At 38.1% G+C, this 24,822-nt stretch overlaps 4 protein-coding genes across 6 annotated transcripts; 3 read left to right on the forward strand and 1 right to left on the reverse strand.

Annotated features, from left to right (window-relative positions):
• Positions 1-429: 429 nt before the first annotated feature.
• Positions 430-2,416, forward strand: LOC135169100 (odorant receptor 9a-like). Of its 3 annotated transcripts, none has more exons than XM_064133823.1 (9): positions 430-685; positions 744-863; positions 938-1,064; positions 1,155-1,419; positions 1,494-1,601; positions 1,658-1,748; positions 1,830-1,966; positions 2,033-2,165; positions 2,246-2,416. In XM_064133823.1, the coding sequence occupies exons 1-9, from the start codon at positions 521-523 to the stop codon at positions 2,321-2,323; spliced, it is 1,224 nt and encodes a 407-aa protein (XP_063989893.1). In that variant the 5' UTR covers positions 430-520; the 3' UTR covers positions 2,324-2,416. The 3 variants fall into 3 exon arrangements, with proteins under 3 accessions (XP_063989893.1, XP_063989894.1, XP_063989895.1); XM_064133824.1 differs by having other exon boundaries at positions 947-1,064; XM_064133825.1 differs by having other exon boundaries at positions 2,238-2,413.
• A 683-nt stretch (positions 2,417-3,099) lies between these two features.
• Positions 3,100-8,593, forward strand: Glct (Glucosylceramide synthase). Its single transcript, XM_064133826.1, has one exon. The coding sequence runs from the start codon at positions 4,153-4,155 to the stop codon at positions 5,350-5,352; it is 1,200 nt and encodes a 399-aa protein (XP_063989896.1). The 5' UTR covers positions 3,100-4,152; the 3' UTR covers positions 5,353-8,593.
• A 3,688-nt stretch (positions 8,594-12,281) lies between these two features.
• On the forward strand, positions 12,282-21,821 carry LOC135169092 (myosin-IIIb-like). The gene is made up of 17 exons (XM_064133811.1): positions 12,282-12,389; positions 12,984-13,321; positions 13,427-13,708; positions 14,296-14,824; positions 15,454-15,901; positions 16,422-16,750; positions 17,017-17,523; positions 17,800-18,086; positions 18,200-18,474; positions 19,062-19,429; positions 19,510-19,647; positions 19,858-20,102; positions 20,351-20,559; positions 20,673-20,753; positions 21,045-21,215; positions 21,435-21,456; positions 21,550-21,821. The coding sequence occupies exons 1-17, from the start codon at positions 12,377-12,379 to the stop codon at positions 21,559-21,561; spliced, it is 4,254 nt and encodes a 1,417-aa protein (XP_063989881.1). The 5' UTR covers positions 12,282-12,376; the 3' UTR covers positions 21,562-21,821.
• Positions 21,711-24,400, reverse strand: LOC135169105 (putative peptidyl-prolyl cis-trans isomerase dodo). Its single transcript, XM_064133831.1, has 3 exons — positions 23,973-24,400; positions 23,644-23,850; positions 21,711-22,188 (listed from the first exon to the last, which is right to left on the reverse strand). The coding sequence occupies exons 1-3, from the start codon at positions 24,025-24,027 to the stop codon at positions 21,968-21,970; spliced, it is 483 nt and encodes a 160-aa protein (XP_063989901.1). The 5' UTR covers positions 24,028-24,400; the 3' UTR covers positions 21,711-21,967.
• Between the last annotated feature and the right edge of the window lie 422 nt (positions 24,401-24,822).

Genomic DNA, 24,822 nt, shown 5'->3' on the forward strand with positions numbered 1-24,822 from the left:
CATCAATTTGTACTCTGACAGGGGACAATAATTGAATTGAGAAGGGTTCAATCGATGGGAAATATCGTCACACTTTCCTCGAACAAGCTGAACACCGGAAGAAATAATTAAGACGTCGACTTAAGACACTCGACTTAATTTATGAATCTATCCTCTCCAGAAAAAAGGAAAGAAAGCTGACGGCCATCAACAATATCCTCCCCAGCTATCATGACAACTATAATAAAAAAAGTGAGATAGGAAAATTGAAGGTATGAATATTCCCCAGGTCTCCAACTGAACTTCACTCGAGCGTCAGTCTTCAACTCTTCGTTTCCTCCCATCGCATTTACTATTCCCAGACTTTTCTGATAATGAGCTACTGTCCAACACCACTGGTGTGTTCCACGAGTAGTCAACCGAAAGTAGTGAAGGGTTTGATATTTTTCATGAGCCTAAAAGAGTGGGGGAGAAATATAATCGATACAGAATAACATTTCGTGGCAACTGTGAAGCAGAACTTGACTGGAGCAAAGCCGATATGGACATGATACACGATGAAGTGGACTTTTGGGATCAACCTTACTACTGGCTAACCAAAACAGTTCTTCGTGCATCTGGTTATTGGCCCTATCAGTCGCCGAGGGAACGCATAATATGCCGAGCAATACTGCAATTTCTGTATTGGATACAAATTATACCAGAGGTAATGTGAAAATCCAGATTAGTCTTCATTGCTGCCATGGATTTACTCTTTCGCGTAGATCGCAGTTGTTATACGGCACTTTGACGATGCTGATCTGGTGATGGAAACGCTGAGTTCATTTCTGATTGACGTCGTGGTCATGGCCAATGTATGTACCTTCGTCGTACATGGTGATAAGGTAAGAGAATTTAGTCTCTGAACAGGGACCTCTCATCTGGTTTTATCACTTCTCTGCTGAATTATCAATGCAAGATTTCTCAGATTCGAAATCTCTTGGAGCAGATCAAGCAAAACTGGAGAATATTTCCGAAAAACAACGGCTTATCCCTCCTCCATCAACACTCTGAATCCGGAAAGATTAGATCCATAGTATATGCAGGTTCATACATATGTACCAAATGCTAGAATTTTTTTTCTCATCGTATTCACTGGTGGACAATGGATTTCATATTATTTTATCTGCTCATAGCCTACCTCGGGGCCGCGTGGGTGGTATTTGTTAGTGAGCCAGTTCATTTCAGACTAATTCGTCTCGTCATACCATCCAATAAGACCTTAGTCTTGAGGTTCGCTATACCAGTGGACTATGGTCCACTTGACGTGGAAAAATACTATTACACTATTTTACTAGTGGGCGCTATTTCCATACTTGCTATTGTTATCCTGGTAATCGCTGCTGACGTTTTGCTATTTCTATATTCACATCATGCATGTGGATTACTCGCCGCAGTGGGGTGATGTACTGATACTAAATATATTTCTCATTCGATTCATTCGACGATTTTTAACGTTATCATTTTGGAACAAGATTTGCTATCGAGAACTTACCGGTCGCTGATGCTTCGGAGAAGAAGACGAGAGATCATGAGTACCAGTACATGAAGAAGTGCGTTATACTCCATAGCAGATCCATTCAGTATGTGTCCCTCAGGATAGGCCATCGTTATCGATGTAATCAGTCACTTTTGATAGATTTTCAGACACTGTCGAGGAGATCTTTCGATGGAATATCTTCATGACGATTGGAATCAACATGATTGTCATCAGCATGACTGCATTTCAGGTACAATTACGAGAAATGGGGGAACAGCACGCAGAATCTAAATTATACATTGAAAGAGTGTTATGATTGATGATTTCTTAGGTTGTGACCAATTTCAATACATTACCTAGACTTGTCAAGACTCTAGTCTTCGCTGTGGGTTCAATACTGCATCTGTTTATCCAGTGTTATATGTCAGAACAGATCATAAATCACAGTCTTGGCATTGGACATAGCTTGTAAGTACCATCAGCAGACTATGAAGATGGCTTTTTTGTAATAAACAAGATGTCTGTCGTCGATAGGATGAACGCAAAATGGTATTGTGCTACGAGTGAAACCAAGCAATTGATGCAATTTATGCTGATGAGAAGTCATGTTCCATGTCAATTGACTGCTGGCAGCATGTTGCTGATATCTCTGGATACCTTCAGTTCTGTAAGAAGACGAATTTTGAGATGACAATAACGATCTTCGGCCCTTTGAGCCAGGAATCTTTGTTATTCCCAGGTCATCAGAACTTCTGTGAGTTACTTCATGGTATTCATGGATATGCAGTAAATCGTGAAGAATTTGGGAAGGAATCTTATCGTTAAAAATGCCTGAGAAAACCAATATGAAGTTATGTGCTTGGAGAATATCGGTAAAACATGTACGAAAACAATTGTAACTGGCAATGATTGTAACGTGTGAATACGTAGAAATTTGGAGAACAAATAATTGATTAATTTGGGTGTCACCTTTGATTGATTTCTCACACTAATTACAAGGATATTAAAAACTGAATTGAGCGAATGACTGAAGCAGAAAAAAAATGAAGGGATCGAACATAATGTCCACGAATTTGACATCTTGTCAATTAAACAATTAAACTTAAAGTGCAGAAAATCTAATTTTCGTATATTAGAGAGAATATCTCCCATTATGAAATAAATTAAAAGAGATGGGGTCGTAGAGATGAGGGCAGATGCTGAGAAAAATTCAATTGTCATTATTGAAGGACGCGAGTTAATGAACATTGCTGGAAACATCTATAATAAAATGATTTGAACGGAAATATCTTATTGTTACTGGGGGAAACATCTCCTGATTTTAGGCATAAGTGAGACCATTTACGAATTACAATAATTATGAAGCACTCGGGGCTTTCAAAAGGAAAAGTTTGAAAAACTCAAAATTTATTGGTTCAGAACATTCCCACTATTCCAAACAAAAAATTAGAAAATGCAACTTCACACATCGTCTTGTGAAAAAATCGGCATTTTTGTTGTCGTCAAAGTTAACATCAGAATTTTCGCCGAAAAATTTGGCAGCTGAAAATATTGAACCTACTGACCTTAGGGTTCGAGATCTATTAAACATTTCCGTTTGATACGATCTGGAATATCGATAATTTCCAGACAACTGCACATCCCTAACTAACGAATTAATCTGGAACAGCTCGGAGGCCGGGCCAAAGTTGATTGTGGCGCCCTCGCCCTCATAGGGCCACCACTATTTCTCTTTGTGGCCACGTGCCCTGGGAGCACAACCTCTATCTAGTCCTCTCTCTTCGACCAACCTCCCAGTGAAAAAAAAAACCAATCCCTCGAAAGTGACGCGAATGTCGTCGATATCAGTTGGCAGTCGATAGCCGACGTGCATGGAGAAGGCACGTCAGACTCTTATCAATATCCCCACCGACAGTCCACCAAACCCACACCTAAAACTGCAACCGAAGGGGGGTACCCACTGGATGCATCATACTCACCCACTTCCCAGGCCGGCTGTCACATGCAAGACAATTCGACGCCGAATAAGATCCTCCGCTACAATAGCCTTGTCATTTCCCAGTGGAACAATAACTGATTAATTATTCACAAAAAGTTTGTTGTAACGAAGTGCTGAGTAACCTACAACTCATTTTCATCCATCAATATCGTCCATCGAGTGTAAAGTTTTCCCTGAAAAAAAATCCTCATAAATTATCGCGAGTGGTTGACCACCTGGACATGCAACAAAAAATATTATCCTGAGATTTTTTTTCTCCTCCGAGTGTTCCCCCCGAGAATCTCAAAAATGCAGAGGGACACGGCCGGTGAGTTTTGACGCCAAACGCACGCCAGATGCAGTAAAACGCCCGAGAGATCCTGAAATCATCGTCCGGATGATTTCCCCCACATTTGCTCCCTCGATATTTCATCCCGTTTACTCGAGATTCATCGACACATCACACGACATTCCAAAAACGCATCAGGGATGACGACGAGACCCCAGTGTCCAACAGTGAGATTGAAGACCTCCCAAACAACAACAGAATCATTTAGACTGACAAATAAACGAAAAAAGTGCAATAAAATAATGGACAGGACGCAGTAAACTCCAGACATCATTAGGGGAGGAAGAAAGGGCAAAAATTAAAATCACCAGTCTCGAAAAACAGAAGATGAGCCCTGCGGTATACACCCTATACGGGTTCGCAGTGTTCTTCATGATCTTCTGGGTGTGCCTCTGGATTGTTCACATACTGGCACTCATATGCGGCCGCTGGAAATTACATCGTAAACCAACACAGGTGCCAAATATTTACGAGGTACCATTGCCTGGTGTATCAATACTCAAACCACTGATGGGCATTGATCCAAATTTATTCAACAATTTGGAGACATTCTTTACACTTGACTATCCAACATACGAGATTCTCTTCTGCGTTGAGGACGAATCAGATCCTGTACTGATGCTTGTACGTAAATTAATGGATAACTACACAAATGTTGAAACGAGACTGTTCATAGGTGGTTGCCGTGTTGGTGTAAATCCAAAGATAAATAATATGCATCCAGCTTACGAGGCTGCCAAATACGAGTTAATACTCATTAGTGATAGTGGAATTAGGATGAAAGAGGATACACTGTTGGACATGGTGAGCTACATGACTGATAGAGTTGGTCTTGTTCATCAATTGCCATTTACGTGCGACAGAAGTGGTTTTGCTGCGGCCTATGAGAAAATTTATTTTGGTACTGTACAATCGAGAATGTATCTGGCTGCTGATGTACTCAGAATAAATTGTCATACAGGAATGTCAGCATTAATACGTAAGGCACCACTTGATGAGGTTGGTGGATTAAAGACATTTGGTGTTTATCTTGCTGAAGACTTTTTTTATGCTAAATCATTGACTGATCGTGGCTGGCACATGGCTGTGTGCTCACAACCTGCATTGCAAAATAGTGGACACTGTGAAATGAACACATTTCAAGCGAGATTGAGACGATGGGCTAAGCTCAGAGTTGCTATGCTTCCAACAACAATTTTACTGGAACCATTGAGTGAGTGTCTTGTACTTGGTGCTTGTGCATCATGGTCAGCTGCGTTATTATTCGAATGGGATTCACTTGTTTTTTATCTTGTTCATATACTCATGTGGTTCATGCTTGATTGGACGATGCTGTGCATTGTACAGAATAGTCCATTACCGCTTAATAAGTTGGAGTTTATGTGCGGATGGATTCTCAGTGAAATGACGAGACCTTATTTGTTTATACAGGCTGTGCTCGATCCTCTTATACAGTGGCGGTCTAGGGTTTATAAGCTTAAGTGGGGAGGACTTGCTGAGGAAGTTAAGGCTAAGGTTAAATATTAATTTTGGGTACGGTGGAGGGAGGAGGATTTTTAATTGATGTGGTAATTTATTTTCACGGACTCCTCCTGGTTGTTCCTGCGAACGAAATTGGACTTTGCTAAATTCATTTATTGATAGAAAATATGAGGAAATTTTTGGGATTATGGGGGAATTCATTTTTCATTTGGACACCAACTCTGTTCAGTGAAATGTTCTTTGGAAATAATTACCACATGGAATATGTGAATTTATTTTGTGGGAAAAACGATGATTTTTGGAGATTTTATTGAAAAATTCTACGGATTTTCTGCGGCCCTCAATTTGATGACATTTGAATTGGAAAATATTTCAGATAATTTTTATTGATTTTTGGATGTTCAGGACGAAGAGTTCTGTTGAAATATTTGCTATAGAAATTCTTCGACTGTAATTTTTACCTTTTTATCGGATAATTGTAGTGAAAAGGGGGCAGACGAGCTGAGGGCACTTTTATACAGCATAACTTCATCCTAGAATAATAATAACAATACTAATTTTCATGATAGCATCACAATTAAATTTTTTATCTGGAACATCTTGCCTGTTGATGATTTCGAGTAATAAAAACCTTTGAATTCTGAATAGAAATCTAGTTTCTTCGTGCGTGTTACCGTCAAATCTACAGACGGAATTTTCTGAACCGCTCCATAAAATGTACATTTCCTCATAAATTAATACTTAATGCTTCAAGCCGCCCTAAAGAATGAAAAATTATCGGCCCCTCTATTCCCTCGATTTTTCGAGAATTTCGCTAATTTTGTTAACAACTCCAATTGAAAATATTCCTCGAAAAACATCAACAGACGTGAGATTTTCTCTAAAAATTACTCGAAATATTTTCTACTCAAATTCGGCTGCATAAATTGTCTATCGTCTTCCTTCATTTTTTTTCTCATTCGGCCATTGAAAAATAAATAAATAAAATTTGAAATCCTCTACGGAGACCATCCATTACCTTTCGTCTGTCAAATACTCGTATTCGCCATGCCCCTAGATGGAATAATTCGCAGAAAAACCACAGAATATTCAATAGAAATTGTTTCTCCCACATTTCTTCGTACATCGCCCTCAGAAAATTCACGAATGAAACTTTTTCAAGCGCTCTAAAATGCACATTTCCTCGTAAAACAATACTCCCCAGTGACTAAAACCCGAAGAACGAAATATCCAACTCATCTCGATATTTCTTTTCATACCTCAAGAGAGAAAAAAAATACTATCAGACAGTGTACATCTCCATTCCACAATTTGCCTAGATGTTAAATATGCCTATAGGTGTGTTCCGTTTTTACAGCGCGAATATCTACTTTAAGACACGAAGATAATCGCTGATTCCGTTGACTGACTAACTGTATATATTACAAAAAAATCTTTATCGTTGTATCGATTCATCTCATACTGATATTTTTAGTGGGAAGATGTGCCTATAGGTGTATATTCGCTCAAGAGCATATTTAATAGACATTTCATATCAAACTCGGAAGAGAGAGAGAGAGAGAAAGAGAAAAAAATTTTCTATAAAACGAATTTCGAATATTTGAATATTAAGAATTTCATATATTAATATTTAAATCGTCATCGATGGAACGTTAGTACAATTTCTACGGAATGCTCGACAAGTATTACTTCTCTTATTTTATTTGCGTTATTGTCATACATTAGAAAACAAATTTATTACTCGGGTAAATAACCCAGTGATTATGGCTTTTCTTTTGTACTCCACACCTCCCCCCCCCCCTCTCGGGCAATATCTTTCCATCATCAGCACCTGTTTCTTCCTTCAAATGAATTTGATGATGCATTGGGGGGATAAAGGAATCGTAGATTTTTCTCACTGTCATGCGCACGTGTCACGATGTGACGTGACACTGAGAGAATTGTCAATGTCCTTGTACCTCGTACATCGATGAGAGTGAAAATAGTCTAGTACTGGGTGAGAACATGATAAGTAGCCCATCGAATATGCCAAGAGAAGACAGGTTCACCGATGAGAAAAGATCATTGTTATTGATGGGTGACATTCATTATTGTACAACACATGTATTATGTACATCATTTTATCATGAGGTCAATGTCACTGTTGGATAGGTCGGAATAATTCTCCATATTTGTAAAATGCTGCGGTAGTTCTGTATTAATTCAGTTGTGGTTAACCGAGATGTAATGCATGGGAAATGCTCGGTTTTAACGTTGTGATTAGGAGGAAACTGAAATTAATATTTATCAGCGGATTATTTGGATTTGTTGTGGGCACCGGCGGAAGAGGTGGTTTAGAAGAATTTTAGGGCGTAGAATTTTTAATGAGTAACATTGTTATCGGTTGAAAAATTTGCATTTCCATTTGGAATTTTAGGGAGAGAAGGTGGTGGATTTTATTTATATGCCTCGAACTTTTTTGAATCTCTCAAATCCTCCAGAATTTCTCCGGAGAAACTCTGCGAGTTTTTTAAAAAACAATATTTTAGTGCGCAATAACAGGAAGTTCCACGAAAAATTGGACATTTTGTTCTGACTTTTAAAGCCTTGAAAACCTTCTAAGCTGAATCTATCGCTGACGAAAACTGTCTCAGTTTCAAATCCGTATGATTTTTTACTATGGTAATTATTCCGCACTACCTTCGTGCTATTTATGCCGTTCCACTCCGTATTCTCTCAAAAAAAAACCGAAAATTAATGTAAAATTCGTCGATACATCTGCAATTACTGTTAAAATTGAGAAAACACATGAAAAAAGGTGAAATAGACAAGTCGAAGCTATTTATTTATACTTTTTTATGAAATTAAATGATATTGAATGAATCTCAATACACAAAAACGCTTTCACATTTTATTAAGTTACTATTGACGTTTTGGTTGACAAATCGTTTTTTCTCTATTTATTTTTTTTAACGAAGAAAAATCTCCACCAGTTTATGGTGAACAAGTGGTCCATGCACTAAACGTATACGCGGATACTTATATTAGGATTAATTAGAATTAAATAAATCGAGCAGCAGAGAACAAAATACCGTTGATGAGAATGTAAAAATAATCACAACTCTACCATTGAAGTATTTCATTTTCATAATTTTATCAAAATCATGACAGTTTCATGTAAATAAAAATGCAGACATTATTTTTTGCCCATGAAAGATCGATATGTACAAACAGTATTGAAAAGTGAAGGGAAGATATTGAAGAAATGGAAAAAAAACATGGAAAATAAATGAATCGCAAACTCGAAGAGTTTTATCGAAGTCATTAAACCTATCATTAGATTTATTTCCTTAAGTGGCTACTCAGGGGCATTAACCTGAATTTATCAACAACCGGCAGATCTTCCTCGTGATGAGCAATGCATGAAATTCTATTCTCCAGTACGAATGAGTCAGATTTTGTACTGATGCTGGTGAAGAAACCGACGGAAAATTATTCCACACTCAGGCAAATGCTTTCCTCTTTGAATCTTTAATTGAATATTGATGACTGAACTTTTTAAAAAGCCGATAAATGGACAACATCTAATGGTCGCTTTGTCATAGTTTCAGTCTCACAGAATTCGTGAATAAAAATAGTTTAAAGGGGGATAAAGTATTTAAAAATGACAAACAAATGGTTCGAACGTTTAAACGATCTTTATCGTAGTTATCCTAGTGGTATTTTATTTTTAACATACGTCAGAACTAATTGGATCACAGGAAACGACTGTCATTTTTTAAATTTTCATGTCTAAAGTTAATTATCGAAAGTTATCGAATTTCTATTTATGAACAAACCGCGGAGAAAAATATTTTGGAAAAAATTTAATGAAACCCTACGGTTCTCATCATTAAATAAAATCGTTAATATTTAAAATGAAAATGGATGTTTAAAAGGCATTCTCTACCCAGAAATTATTTTCTTAAAAAATTATCAAAAAGATAACAGGAAAAGACGGCAGACGTCACATGTAAATGTTCTGATATTATAATCATTAACCCTACCACTGACAATAATGTTTCGAGGATCAAGAGATAATGGAATTATTATCACGCTACCTCAAGAGCTGCCAATGTAGATTAGCAGGTAGGTGGCTGATAACGCATACAAATGTTAGCTTTATCCGTATTGGATACCGTATGAGTCATATTTTTTAATGAATAATAAAACTAATGAAGAGCTTGGACGGCATGTGGAATTAACCAGCAGCCTTGAAATACAATACCATGCGGAGTTTCGTGATGACATGTTCTTGGGTTGTTCGTGGGTTACCACTGTCACATGACCCTAACAAACTTTCAACATAAAAATACTGGTATATCCAGTTTTAATGTTTCATACTATGGTAATTACGTCTTGTATTTCTCTTACCGGAAACCAGAACTAGACACAATTTCTATTTTCTTTCGAAATCTTCCCAATTTTCCAACTAATTCAGTTAAATAATTTCCTATCTTTAGTACAATTTTTTGTTACGAATAATCGAAAGAAAATATTTTATTGGATTTATTCAGAGAAAAGTAAAATGATTTGCGATATTGGATAACTTAAATTTAATTAACAACTAATTTCCTACAGTTTCAAAATAAAAATTGGCTAATCCAGTGTTTGCACGAGTCGTTAAACCAAAAATTGGCAAAAAATTTCATACGCAAAAATTCTTCATCGACCGTGTTGTTCCCAATAATTTAATTAATCGAATCTGTATGCTCGCTCTCCCCTGAATCTTATTAATCGTCATGCATATGATGGCTTCCGCATTGAGACATCAAGAGGAATAAGAAATGTTGGATAAGACCCTGTGAAATCAATACTCTATCCTATGAATAAACTACGATGGAAAATGATGATTCTTCAACTGCAATGCCTTCGGTGCACGATCGAAACTTGCCAGTTTTGCTTGGCATGAAACCATCGGGTCATTGGGTTGGGTGTTGTTAACATGGATATAGGGTTGGCAAGGTCGATGTGTATCGACTTTTCATGCTTTAATACGAAAGATCTAATTGTTGATAGAAAATCTTTTTTTTATCGGGCGTCCGTTGCTCTTGTTATTGCACTATTTTATACGATGGGAAGCAGACGTCGACGACTTGTCGCATAAATCATGGGTCAAGGGAGATTAACTATGAGTAATAGTAGCTGAGTAGGCTGTCCTCATACTGTCCCTGCTACACATAATTTTTAATGATGCTTTAAAAATGTGCGATGGTGTGTGTGGGGTGCGTTGGGCTTTATTTTATAGGCAGAGGAAATTCACGAGGATCTCATGGTACGTCAACACATGAGAATATGTGGTAAACCGAGATAACTTGACGTATCGCGCAGTCGAAATTTTCAGCAATATCTCCGAATCTAAGAGAGATAGCGTAATTTTTGTTCTAACATTTTTTGTAGTGCTTAACTTTCTCCACAAAAAAGGTTCTGAGAAAAATTTCGATATCTCCCCTAGATCCAGAGATATTCATCGAAAACTGGTCAATAGTCAACAGTGACTTATCTAATCTTAGCATTTCGCTCCTAAATTCGAATCTCTCATTAATTATGTTTCGATTTTTTTTCTGCCAAAGTCACTTGGACGTCCTTGAACTACAATTCTAATGAAGGTCAGATGTGATTTTATATCCAGACTTTGGTTTCACGCAGACATAAAATCAACCACAAATGACAAAGTTGAAAAAAAAAATACTAGAAAATTCTTCGACTAAAAACTCCGATAAAATGAATCGGCAATGGCTGCTCGACACATCCTGCCAATGTGTAACGCAAAAACAATGTTTTTAACTAGCGTTGACTGCAAAAAAATGAATACAAATGCTCTTTCTCTCGTAATCTGTACACGCTATGTACAGACTAGAGTACAATCGAATCAAGGTCGCTGCGTCGGACTGCGAGAAGACTTTGAATATCGTGGTAGCATAATTCACATACACTGGGTCACTATGTACCAACGATAAGCAGGATATCATTGTACATGTAACGAGACCCAGCGATCAGAAAATAATAAAACGACCCAATGGGCTCCCAAGACAACGATCATGATTGTTCAATCATTTAGCTATATAACTGAATGAGTCACTGGGGGAAGCCAGAGGAAGGCCTATCAGGGTATTACCGCACATCATTCACGCGATTTGTGGGGAAAATTGCGTAAGGGAATGGTAAATAGAAGTGACAGGGGGCGAAGGGGAAGGGACGAGATGGAGAAGACCTGAAAGCATATTAATCGCTTTTTTTCCGTTTCTGTCAGTTGATCCCAATTGACCTCGGTAACATGATGGATTGGGGAATTAATGGTATTCACGACTAGTTGTATGAACAGAAAACGCAGTTCTACATTTAAAAACATTGGAATCGATAATTATGTTTTTTACGCTAATTAATTAAGCTAATGAATTAATTAGTTGAGTCATTGCTGAAGGAATGACTCAATTCACTAGTTATAATTTTGGATAAATGAAGACTTATCTCAGTCAATATTTGCGAATAATTTTAATGGGTAGGAAATATTTATTAATTGTTTTGACAAGATTTTATGGAATATCGTAATTATTGAAAGATTCATCGACAACTCATTCCATCGAATCTAGGCAAATCCATTTATCCATCATTAGAATTGCACGCTTCGGTACTTCTAGGACAGGAATGTGTTAATTACAACATCCAATAATTTGTCCTTGGAGCACTGGATAGTTTCAACACTCCCAATTTTACATTTCAAAGAAGTCGTAAAAATATTACTTCAACTTCAAGGTTTTAATGAACAGAATATCGAGGGCGTAGGGACAAGATGCGGTTGGCCCACGTGTCTCGGTGGGATATTATTCTTGTTACTTTCTACTTTAGACATTCAATTGAGTTAGGCATTTTAACTTGATAAAATCAATGGAAATTGGACGACAATGACAACTGCGCCGGCCTGACGGGTGTAATCTCATTTACGCGGTTAACAGGTATCTCTTCTGGTGGAGGAAGAAGTCGGTGAATATGGTCAGTTGAAATTCGTGACTTATGCCAGCACCTACTGGCGTAAATACTAGCGTGCGATATGGATATCATGGGTATTTTTGGATTTTTAATGTAGATGAGTTTTCGAGATTTTATCGTGATTGAAGTGCTCGGAGAGAAAAATTCTCGAAATATTTCGTACCTCTTCCGTAAACTGTCCGTCAAAACAGTATTCAGTCAAAATTACGAAAGATGTTCTCATTTTTTTACTGAACGTTCTCTACTTTTTCTCAAAAAGTCACTGAACAGGTGCGTTACTGTTTCGTAATTTTTACTGAATACTGTTTTGACTGGCAGATGACGGGACTGCACGTAATTTTTCAAGAATTTTTCTCTCTGTGTGATTGCAGTTCCAATTACTTTCGAAATTATTTGATGCGAGGGAAAATTTTATGACATTTTTCGCAATAAATTCGAAAGACTCAACAGAACGATCATGTTGACTTCACCAGGTCGAAGCGTTAAATCAATGCAATTCTTCAATATTTATTTTGCGAAAATTCACGGAGAGGTCGACCTGATCCCAAAAATATCACGAAAAAATTTTGCAGCTCTTGAAATTCGGAGATATTCGCAATTAATTCGGACTCGAGTCCCAATCCACTGATCAATCAATTTTTTTTTTAACTTTTCCTCCTGAAAACTAGAATTGGCGAAGAGTGGAACCACCAACTTGGCCTACAGAGGTCTAAGTTCCCAAATTGATTTCGACGTGATACCAAGTCCCGAGGGCCTCTTCACCCTGGAAGAATTAATTGGTGAGGGTACCTACGGTGAAGTTTACGCTGCCCGTGATAAAACAAAAGATATTCGCGTGGCGATTAAAATTCTCGAGAATATCGCCGACAACATCGAGGAAATCGAGGAGGAATACTTGATCCTCAGGGATTTGAGCCCGCACCCAAATATTCCCCTCTTCTACGGTTTATTTATGAATCGAGGGACTATCGGACAGGACGAGGACCAGCTGTGGTTTGCAATGGAGGTAAATTCACCCGTAAATCGTCAACCCGAATAATTTGCCAACAAATTTCTACGGACGAGTGAAATTTTTTTATAAATATATCACTAAATTTAATATTATTTTTAGCTCTGCACGGGCGGTGCTGTTACGGATTTGGTCCAAGGGCTGAAGAAGCGAGGAAGCCGTTTGACCGATAATCAAATAGCTTACATAATTCGAGAAACCGTCGAGGCGCTCGTCTATTTGCACACCAACCACTGCATGCACAGAGACGTTAAAGGACACAATATTCTTCTGACTGAAGGAGCTGATATCAAATTAGTGGATTTTGGGGTATCGTCGCACATGTCTATGACACTTGCGAGAAAAAATACGTCAGTGGGAACTCCCTATTGGATGGCACCAGAGGTCAATTTTATTTTACATACAACTAGATCTTAAAATATACATTATAAATATGCAAAAATGCAAAAATTGAAATTTTATAGGAAATTATCTCGCAGCGTGGAAAGTATTTCCAGGAGGAAAAATGATATGAAAATATTTTTATTGATATTTTCATATCATTTTATAATTTCATATCAGCGTGAAAAATGATATTTTCAGTTTTTTTTTCGAAGAATTCATTCCAATTATTCAAATTGCTCAAATTTGTGAAAGAAAAAAAATGGTAAAAATAGTTGAATAGCCCCAGGCAGTGGGTACAATGAAATTGATTTTCTCCTAATTAAATTTCTTACTAAATGTCATTCTAGTTGACGAGGCCTGGTCAAGGCCGTTGACTAACACAACTAGACGTCCGATTGAATCAATATTGATTGCCATTTGTCGAATATGAGCGTAAAGATAAATGTAATCGATAACCCGAGGCATTCGACGGCTTCCGCGAGAGAGTAAACATTTTTCCAAACGTATTTAATGGAGATAAAGCTCCCTCCAGCCCTCAAAAGCTGTCAACGAAGCCCTTTAAACATTAATTAATCCCTCAAATACAGGTAATCGCATGTGAACAACAACTGGATTCCTCCTACGACTGTCGCTGCGACGTTTGGTCAGTGGGAATAACAACAATAGAATTGGCCGAGGGTGACCCACCCCTTGCCGAGCTTCACCCGATGCGTGCGCTATTTCAAATTCCCCGTAATCCACCCCCTAAACTTAAAAATCCCGAGCTCCATTTGCCAGAAATGACGGACTTCATCGGCGAGTGTCTCGTCAAAGATCTTGAGCATCGGCCCTTTGCCAGTGAACTTCAAGAGCATCCACTTCTAAAATCTGTTGATTGTTTTCACGAACAAGTGAGGGATGAACTACAAAGGGAAATTCAGAGGCAGAGGAACGAGGGAAGGGTGCACCGACAGCCGGAAATAACCACCAAACATGGGAAATTGAAAAGCGATAGGAAACTTGCGGCGAAAAAAATTTATTTCGATGACCTTGCCGCCCTTGATGCTCTATCCGAGGATACTATTGTTGAACAACTGGAGCATAGATATTCCGAGGGACAAATATACACGTATATAGGTGAAGTTAGAGTATTGATTGATTTTTTGGAAACTTTGACTGAACGTTTATCACAGTCAGAGGAAAAATTTACGCTGCGGACAGAATTTTTCTTTTAATTCAGAATCAGGTAAATGCAACAGTTGCTGATCAGCTGAGCCCAGAGGTCTGAATGGCCCAGGGGTAGAAGAAGCAGTGGGGACTAGACTGTAAATATAGATAGCTCAATGAATCCAACAACATTCGATTCGTGAAACGATTAGCGATTTTTCTAGGGCTCCGGGAATTTCCTAAAGTCGATTCCGACATTTTTCCCATTTTTTCGGCTCCTGGGCCTTCTAGGAACTACCGCTGGCGGTCTGTCGGCTTTGCCTCACTTCGAATCAGGGCCACGATTGACACCGAAACTGTCGATAATTCTAAAACTGCTTTTAATCAAAAACTGTTGCATTTACCTTACGACCTGGAAATTACCCATATTGTTGTAAAAAAATTATTTCATGTCCTCAATTATATCGACCCAACATGACAACATATCTTGTCCCATAATTTTTCCGTATCTGCGCAATTTGCTGTTCAATCTGGGGAAATATGACCACAATCAGATGCGATGGAGAACGATTTTATCGAAAATTGACTTCCCCATTCAGGTGACATTCTGGTGGCTGTCAATCCGTTTACCAATCTGGGCCTCTACACCGGAATTGAACAGCGCCGATACAAAGGTCAAGCACGATCGGACAATCCACCCCACATATTCGCCGTTGCTGATGCTGCATACCAAGCACTTCTCCATCAACGTCAGAACCAGGCTATCATCATAAGTGGTGAATCTGGAGCTGGTAAAACCGAGAGTGCAAATTTATTACTCAAACAATTGGTTTATTTGAGTAAAGCACCGAATAGAAATCTTGAGGAGCAGATACTGCAGATAAATCCGATAATGGAGGCATTTGGCAATGCCACAACTGGTATCAATGCCAACTCATCCAGATTTGGAAAGTACTTGGATTTAACAATGACCAGGGGTGGTAAAGTCACTGGGGCTAGAATTGCTGTTTATCTTTTGGAACAGTCCAGAGTTGTTGCACAAGCAGCGTAAGTGTTTTATAAAATAAAAAAAAATCACATTCCTCCGACTCCTTATTTCTCAATTTGCTGAAGTTCTAAAAGTGATTAAATACAGGATTTTAATTGACTCAATTGCTAATTGCATTTTAGTTGACATATGAATTTAAGTCGCCGTCAAAATTCCGCTGTGACCTAAGTTTATGCTTTTAGAGTTTAGATAGTCGTGACTTAAGGAAAAATACTTCTCCTCCCAAAAATCATTTTTTTCCTGCAGTAATTTCGATAAATATATTATTGTGAACCTGTTATAGTTTTTTAGAAACTTCAATTCGGCCAATAAATTTTTTTTTCGATTTTCTCGATCAAAAACGAAGCCCTGGAGCATTCCCCACGTAGGACGACTAATCTTGAGCTAAATTACAAAATATTCACTAAATTTAAGCCATAGCTGGAATGTACTCCGGGTGAACTTGAGCCAAAAGCTAAAACCAGTTGATAATAGAAATTTATTGGTCATTAAATACCACCATTGCATTGGAAATTTCAGTGGCGAACGAAATTTCCACATATTTTATTACATGTACGACGGTCTGGAGGCGGACAATCGCTTGGAGGAGTTCCACCTTGACTACTTATTACGCAGTAATCACCGATATTTAACCGATAACAGTTGTGCGAGCAAAGCGCATATCGACAAATTCTACGAAATAAAAAATGGCTTCAAAGTACTGGGATTCAGAGATGCTGAGGTGGACACTGTTTACGCTGTCCTAGCGGCTATTTTACACCTCGGGGACATTGAGTTTGAAGAAACTGCCGGTGAAGATAACACTGATAATAAAAGTGTGGTCGTGAATAAAGATCCATTGAATAGAGGTAAGTTTACTCGAATTTCATTTCCCAAGGATTTAGCATTCCATAAATATTATTGATTATTTTTCCTATCCAAATTTCAGCCAATAGAATTGCACCATTTGTTGAAATTTTGTATGTTTTATTACAATGCAGTAGATAACTTTTGTCGTAACGATTACAATCAGCCACACCATTGTTCTGATTTTTTTTAATACAGAAAAATATCGTAGAAATGCAATTGACATTTTCAGGTTTTTTAATAAAATTTTCTTTTCTCAAACTTTTAGTTTCTCATCTTCTGGGAATTGAGAGAACAGATTTACTGGAAGCATTGACATCAAATTCAGTAGTAACGAGAGGTGAAACGATTACACGTAATAACACTGTGGATGAGTCGTGTGCAGCACGTGATGCAATGGCTAAAGGATTGTACGGTCGTTTGTTTGATTGGATGGTCAATCAGATAAATTGCCTGCTGAGTTTTAATAGATCACCGAAATACGAGCCACTGGCCATCGGTCTCCTGGATATATTTGGTTTTGAAAATTTTCCGAGAAATTCCTTTGAACAATTGTGCATAAATATAGCGAATGAGCAGATACAGTATTACTTCAATCAGCATATATTCACGTGGGAGCAGCAGGAGTACATGGCAGAGGGAATACCCGTTGATCTCGTTGAATTCTCGGATAATAGGCCTGTGCTGGATATGTTACTCAGCAAACCGATGGGATTGCTCGCACTACTGGATGAGGAGAGTCGATTTCCCAGGGCTAACGATCGATCATTGATTGGTACTATCAATTAATCTTTATTAGTAGTCCATTGTTGAGAATGAATGAAGAAGGTATCGCTAGTGATTTGATAACCAGATTGACCCTAAGGGTTGTTGGGTAAAATACTCGAAGAATATTGTTTAACGTGCGTCAAAAGTCATTAATTTTCATGGCGCTGTGCAGAAAAGTCCCTTTTCCACACGTTGCGATGAAGAGGGTCGTTCGGAAGTCATTAATTTTATGCCCTCGCATTGGAATGTGCCATTTTGTTAATTTGTACTTTGATGATTACAGAAAAATTCCACAGCAACATAAAATCGAAATTTTATGTTCGTCCCAAGTCCGATGCCGCTTGTTTTGCAATTCATCATTTTGCCGGACGTGTTGTGTACCAGGCAGACGGTTTTCTGGAGAAAAATCGCAACTTTTTACCCCCCGAAGTGATTCAACTTGTTCGACAATCGCAATCTGACATGGTCAGATTTTTATTTCAATGTCCAATCACTAAAACCGGTAATTTATACTCAGCGCTACGTGATACGGGCTCACGTAATTCAACGCATTCCAATCAAGATACCAAGGCACGTGCTCGACTCTTTGAAATTCATAAACACAGTAATTCATCTCACCAGACACAAAGCGACTAATAACGAGTTAATCATTAATGCGACATTTCTTTTTTATTTTTCAACAGGAAAAATATTCGAGTCGAGGATTGGCGTCGCAATCCAGGGCTCAACAGACTGTCGCTACGTATTTCCGGTACTCGTTGATGGATCTACTACAGAAGATGGTCACGGGTTGTCCGCAGTTCGTCAGGTGCATCAAACCAAATGAAACAACTAGTCCCAGGTATTTTGATAAGGAGAAAGTTGTGAAGCAGTTGAGGTACACTGGAGTCTTGGAGACCATCAGGATCAGGCAGAATGGTTTCTCACATCGAATTCCTTTCAACGACTTTTTGAAGAGGTTTGAGCTTTTTTTGTCTTTCGATTTTTTAAACCCTAAATCAATTATTCTGACCGCTGGATTAAGGATTAAGTGATGTAGCTGTGATTCTAGGAAATTTTTGGCACGACTTAAATTCAGGTCGTGACGTAAATTTAGACTACATTCAGTTCACATAAGTTCAAGGGTAATCTTACTTCTATTTAGACGACTTAAAATCAACTTAAATAAAAGTCTCGATTAAAATAATATATATTATACTACGGGGGGAGGGGGGGGGGGCTCTGGTATTCGTTCCATAATTTTTTTTCACACAAAATAAAATTAATTGAGATGATGTTCCCATTCGAATGTAATGTGTTTATTGTTTATCTCAGTGTCTTGTCATCTCCTGCTTTTTTTGCACCACCAGAGCTTTTTTTAATTACATAACTCGAAATATTCTCAACTCAAGCATATGCTAGATAGAATAAAGTGTCGGCCAAAACAGTTTGACTTATTTTTAATTGAGGAAAACCAGTTCGAGGTCTCAGTCAATGAAATTCAGTTCATTAATAATTTCAATTCACTGTTCCCTCGACAGCAACTTAATTCTAAATATCTTTCAGATACTGTTTCCTAGCATTTGGTTACGACGAAAAAGTAGTCGCCAATAGTGACAACTGTCGACTACTCCTGATTCGCCTGAAAATGGACGGTTGGGCCCTGGGGAAGACAAAAGTTTTTTTGAAATATTATCACGTGGAGTTTTTATCAAAAATGTACGAGGAGCAAATAAGAAAAATCGTTATGGTGCAGGCATCCGTGAGGCGTTGGTTGGCAAAAATATATTATAAAAAACAAAAATGGCAGTTGGCATGTTCGGTGGTAACTCTACAACGGCACATTCGAGGCTGGTTGTCAAGGAAGAGGATTAATCCAAAAGTATTGCATCGAAGTTTGTCGACGCTACCGTCTCCCTTGGACGAGATCCAAGGTCTGCAACCCCCTTTTCGTCTTCATTCCTCCCTTTCGCCCTTATTTTCACAATTTATTGCTCTCATTCTTTTGCTTCAGCTGAAGAAAAACTGAATGAAATTCTCCGTAGCAGAAAGATGTCACAGGATGCACTTGCTGACCAGATAGCTAAACTTTCCGCGAATGTCGATAAAGCCGATATCAATGAAGATGACGCAGCCGTAATCATCCAAAGCTGTGAGTACTCCTAATTTACTTCCAAAATTATGACAGAATGAGAATAAGGTACATGTGACAGGTTCTGATCAGCTAAGTTAATGCGATAATTTTCGTAAAACTCGTAAAATCGTAAAAATATAAAAGAAAGTCATCAGGAACTGCCACATTCACCTTAGTCTTTAGGATTTCTAATTCTAAGAACACATTTGTACGGTTGAATTTCCCTAGTTTTCCGTGGATACACCATCAGAAAGCGTTTTGGCTACCAATTGGAGGAACGCTTCAAGAAAATTCTGAACAAATACAACAGTAAACAGGAAGCACGAGAGGCATTGATTCGCGAGGGAGTGAGAAACGAGGACGCAATATTTATTGTTCACAGATGGTACAAGAAGGAGGTCCGGGTGAAAAAACCGAGCAACGAACCTCATCCGAAGCTTCGACAGGCCGATCTCATTCAATTTTCCCAAGATGTGAGAAATTATCTCAGTCATAAGTTGACAAATTAATTCATTTAAATAATCCCAATTAGAGAGAAATATTCGTGATAACATTTTTTGCGGAAGAGACTGAGGGCCGCAAAAAATGTACCACTGATAACTCCACTATCTTCTCTCAATTTTGAGACATTTATCAAACTTAATGAGAACCCAGACTGGCCCACGAAATTCTCACTCCATCAGTCAATTACAGTGATAAGAGTTGATTTGATTCGTTCAAGGTGCACATGAAAAATCAGGAGGTACACAAGTATCTCAGGAGGAACAAGCCGGGTATCAGATTGAACGAGATTGATGCATCCCCCGAGGATTACCAACGACCCGAGGGATTCAAAATGGTTCAGGCTGTCATGAATTATCGAAGTGGCAATCAAATGGAGATTGACGAGACGGTGAAGTATTACAGAGATTTGAAAGAAGAAATGAGTAGGTAATTATTTCCATCGTTAGCGTGCCCTTTCATCTTACCAATCACATTATTAACTCATTCAGCGACATTTCAATGCATTAATTCATTTCAACATTTGACATTCTCATCGTAAGTGGTTCGGAATTCGAAGAAGACGAAGTTGGCTGGGACTTGCCGCTGATACAGCTGGAAAATGACCTTCATCCGTCAACGAGGTCTATTAACATATTGTTAAAATGATTGTGCTGAGAGAAAAAGCAAACATTTATAGCTTTCGATGACAAAATTGACTAAAAAATTATAGGGGAGGCTGTTGCCCCTATAATTTGGTTCTATTTCATTAGATTATTCATAATTAATGAATTTCAAAAGTTCGGTAGAACTATAGTACGTTAGAAATCCATAAAAGGGGCCAGAATTTCCTGCAGTGTATTTTTTTTCTCTCAGTAGGAATTTTTAATGACACGTAGTTGTTCAGTTGAAATGATTTTTTTGGGTATTTTTAGTCGCAACGATCAGGGCCGTGTTCTAGAGGTGAGCTCAGAGAGACAGGACAGGCTCATTGCCCAAGGCGACTACGTTTTAGCACCGGAACATCAGCTATCCGATATTTGGCACAAAGCCTTGAGACAGCCAGACTCAAAACCCGGAAGAGAACAATCGGAAAAAGCACGAAGGTATTATCAAAGGAACATTTTTCAAGGGGATTTGGGTGGATAATCATGGCATCGAGGGAGAACTGACACTCGTTGATTTAAAAATCTTTTCATTTTTATTTTATTTAATTTTGTGTTCGTTAAATACCCAACTGTCCGTCTGACGAACAGCGAGTGAAATTAAAAAAAGAAAAATCGAAAATACGAAGAAACATAACGTACTATTTTGTTTTATTGCAGAGGAATTATGGCGAACTTTCAGGTAAAAAAATGGTGAAAGTATCTCAAAATGAAAGTCAACTTGGGGAGAAAAATTATGATATGTCATTTTTGTTTTGTTGAAAAATTGTTTCAGTACAACGATTAATGGAGTGTTCTCCCCTGACATGCAGAGCATCCCAAAGTATCGATGAAACCCCTATGACTCTTCGTATTTCCACTCTACAGTTGATTTATGGATCCCACCAGAGCCTGGAAACATCAGTCTAAATACCAAGAATTTAATAAAAACTAATCTGAGCATGTATACACTTTTATTTAGTTTCGTAATAGTTAATAGTGTTACTAAAGACACAATTCTCATTGTTTAAACGCCATCTATGTATGTCTTTAAAAAAGAATTAAAAAGGAAGTTCACTTAAAACAGCAAAAAAACGAGTAAGACTTGCATTATTTTTGAGTAAACTCGAATAGTTCGAGTTTCTCGCTTAATTCTTGTACAATTAATATGATTTGGAGGGGAAAAAAATTAAATGCAATTTCGATTGAACGCTTCAAGCAGTTCTCTCGATAATGTGGATACCACTGTCCGTGTGCACCGGGGAGGAGAGCTCTCCTACTTTCAGTGCAAATGCTGCTTGTTCAAAGGGTTTTTGCATAGCACCTCTGCCAAAAGGCCCAAGATCACCTCCACGCTTTGCTGAACTGCAGTCACTGTATTTTGAAGCTAGTTCCGTGAATGTCGTCTTTCCAGATGTTATTTGTTCACGATATGCTGGAAGATCAATAGAATTTTTTTATTTGACGCAAACAATCACGAGGAAAGTGAACAAACGTGAAAGTTCATGAATTCAGATTAACGAGATTTTTCAAATGAAGATTCTTTTTGAAAGGAGAAGCTGTAACTTTAGTTCTATTTGAGGGTCGATGTTCGAGATATTGTCGTCTGCTGTTGTTGGGAGATGAGAAGTGATTCACTAGGGTGTCATTGGTTTATTACGCTCCAGAGAATCAATAATTGCATGTATCAGCGTCCGATATCAGTGTATTTTTATGCTATTTGCTAGTGAATGGCGTTTGACCAGATGTTACCTGCTCACGATATGCCGGCAGATCAATAGATTTTTCTTCTATTAATACCGGAAATTGTAAGGAAATTGAGGAAGAATGCCCCAAGAATGAAAGAAAGTAACTCAAAGAGGTCAATGAAGCCTTTAATTAGTGGGTTTACTAATTGACATCTCTGGAAAAAATTTTCTAAAGTCCTCGCCGAGTGGAAGGTGTGAATTTTTGATTGAAGATCAATGTTAGCTTTGTTAGTATTCAGACTTCTAAATATTTGTGAGCGATGGGAAGGGATTCACTTTGATTTCTTTTTGTTGTATGACAGGGAGGGGAGTGATGGCATGTATCAGTGTCAGACGTCCGTTTATTTCGATGCTATTTCGATCAATATCGTTTTGCTAGATGTGATTTGCTCACGATATGCCGGAAGAATGAATTTTGTTAGTTTAAACGCTGGAAGTCTGAGGGAGAGCACAAATTTCTGACGTCAAGTTGAAGATGATCAAGAAACTCAAACATAAAATTGGTTAAAAATTCTTAATTACATGGGAACAATTAGAAAAGATTCATGAGGAGCTGAAGACGTGACTTTTAGTCAAGTTGAGATTCAACCCTCGATTTACCACTGTTCATTGACGTTTATTGAACATGGGCAATGCTTCTAGTGTATTTTTATTCTTTCATTAGTGGCGAGAGAGTCTATAATTGCTTTAACCAGTGTATCCGGACGTGTTTTTCGATGAGAACAGTCTCATTAGATGTTATTTGTCACGAGTGCCAGGAGATTATTTTTTTTTTGTCAAAAATAGGAGCAGATTCACTCCACTGTTTTTAATGATTGTAAGCCTTGACCTGCTATTAAATCATAATGAAGATAATAATTAATCCGTAAGGATGAGCTACAGATGATAATCAGCGGAACGTTGAGGCAATGAGACTCACAGTTAGGATCCCAAAATTTTGGAATGGATTTTCGAACCTTTCATGTACAAAGACGTGCAAAAATTCTATTGTCCTTTACGTCTGTTCCAACTTCAAAGTATAATCAACTCGTCCTGTTTCACCCCCTGTGAATTCTCCAACCTCACTCCTACCAATAACTTCCCCAGATAATGAACTGAATGAACTGATTTCCTCAGATTTTAATAAACCATCTCCAACTCACACTTAATAATCTCCAGGGCCTCTTCTTTCGATCTCGTTATGTTCTGTTCCCTCCAGGAGGAGGGACGTCGCGATCCAGCATGTTTAACTAGAATATGAGAACACTGAACCTCCTCAGGTCCATCACCATTGTCGCACGGTTGGGCTGGCTTGCTGGGTACGTCCCACTGGCTCTCCTTGGTATAAATATTCAAATAATAGTGTTGCCCTGCAAAATTTTAAGAAAAAAATATCGATAACTCTTCCAACAATATCGTCCTGAGCTCTCACGTTTAATAATCAATTAATCCCCGAAAATGCGGAAGTTAATTAGTTTTGACAATTGTGTACCTGTAGACCTGCTCAGGCGTTTCTCCCAGCCTTTTGGAAGTTCCTCATTAGCCATAGTTATTCCTAATCCTTACCACTGATCTCACTGGTATAACCAACAAGTTGATTTATTTAAAGAGAGTGTACGGCTTCAATTGTCATGGAACAACAATTTTCCGATATTTGTCACTCCAATTATTTCCACACTACGGTAGAGCTTGCCGCTGTGCGCAGCTCAGCACGCGCACCAATGCAATTGAAAAAAAAATCACACACACGAGTGAACACTAGTATTGGAAGGGTCGATCACAAATCGAAGAATTATTCGCAGATTTGGGTTTTCCTAATTTATTATCTCCCTGCGATAAGAATTAATGGAGAAAGGAGTTCTGGGTGGAGAGGAATAGAAGGTTGGGAATCGATTGTCCGCATGGAGAGACTGACGACAGCGCTCACTTCAGGTCGTTGGAGAAGGAATTCCCATGATTATCTGGACACCGGGGGCCAGATACATTCGAAAGTATGAGAATTTCCGAGGATTTTTAGATACACAGACGATAAACTACTTCAGAACCTTCGACAGACGTCGATTTTCCTGGAAAATTAATCGATTAAACCTCTAATGAATTTTTATAATTATTATGGGTCATTTGGGGGTTAGATAATTCGGCGAAAAAGGGGAAGTTGAGATGTGCATCCACCTGAGGTATTTTTTCGATTTAACACACCACGAGTTGTGTCTAAAACAAAGAAAAATCATGAGTCATCGGCTTTGTATATTGAAATTAACTGTATGATCTCATAAATTATTTATTTTTCAACAATTGAGCTCACGATACCGCTCCTGAAGACTAAATTTTTCCCCTCCTGC

This window comes from Diachasmimorpha longicaudata, chromosome 14 (assembly GCF_034640455.1).
Source record: "Diachasmimorpha longicaudata isolate KC_UGA_2023 chromosome 14, iyDiaLong2, whole genome shotgun sequence".
In the NCBI taxonomy this organism is placed as follows: Eukaryota; Metazoa; Arthropoda; class Insecta; order Hymenoptera; family Braconidae; genus Diachasmimorpha; species Diachasmimorpha longicaudata.

Coding starts and splice junctions, on each gene's coding strand:
- LOC135169100 (XM_064133823.1), top strand. CDS start 521: ATGGACATGATACACGATGAAGTGGACTTTTGGGATCAACCTTACTAC. Junction 1,065..1,154: donor TAGATCCATAGTATATGCAG/GTTCATACATAT, acceptor ATCTGCTCATAG/CCTACCTCGGGGCCGCGTGG. Junction 1,420..1,493: donor GGATTACTCGCCGCAGTGGG/GTGATGTACTGA, acceptor TTTTGGAACAAG/ATTTGCTATCGAGAACTTAC.
- Glct (XM_064133826.1), top strand. CDS start 4,153: ATGAGCCCTGCGGTATACACCCTATACGGGTTCGCAGTGTTCTTCATG.
- LOC135169092 (XM_064133811.1), top strand. Junction 15,902..16,421: donor AGAGTTGTTGCACAAGCAGC/GTAAGTGTTTTA, acceptor TGGAAATTTCAG/TGGCGAACGAAATTTCCACA. Junction 21,216..21,434: donor CAATCGGAAAAAGCACGAAG/GTATTATCAAAG, acceptor GTTTTATTGCAG/AGGAATTATGGCGAACTTTC.
- LOC135169105 (XM_064133831.1), bottom strand. CDS start 24,027: ATGGCTAATGAGGAACTTCCAAAAGGCTGGGAGAAACGCCTGAGCAGG. Junction 23,851..23,972: donor ACGCCTGAGCAGGTCTACAG/GTACACAATTGT, acceptor AAAATTTTGCAG/GGCAACACTATTATTTGAAT. Junction 22,189..23,643: donor GGCCCTGGAGATTATTAAGT/GTGAGTTGGAGA, acceptor TTGATCTTCCAG/CATATCGTGAACAAATAACA.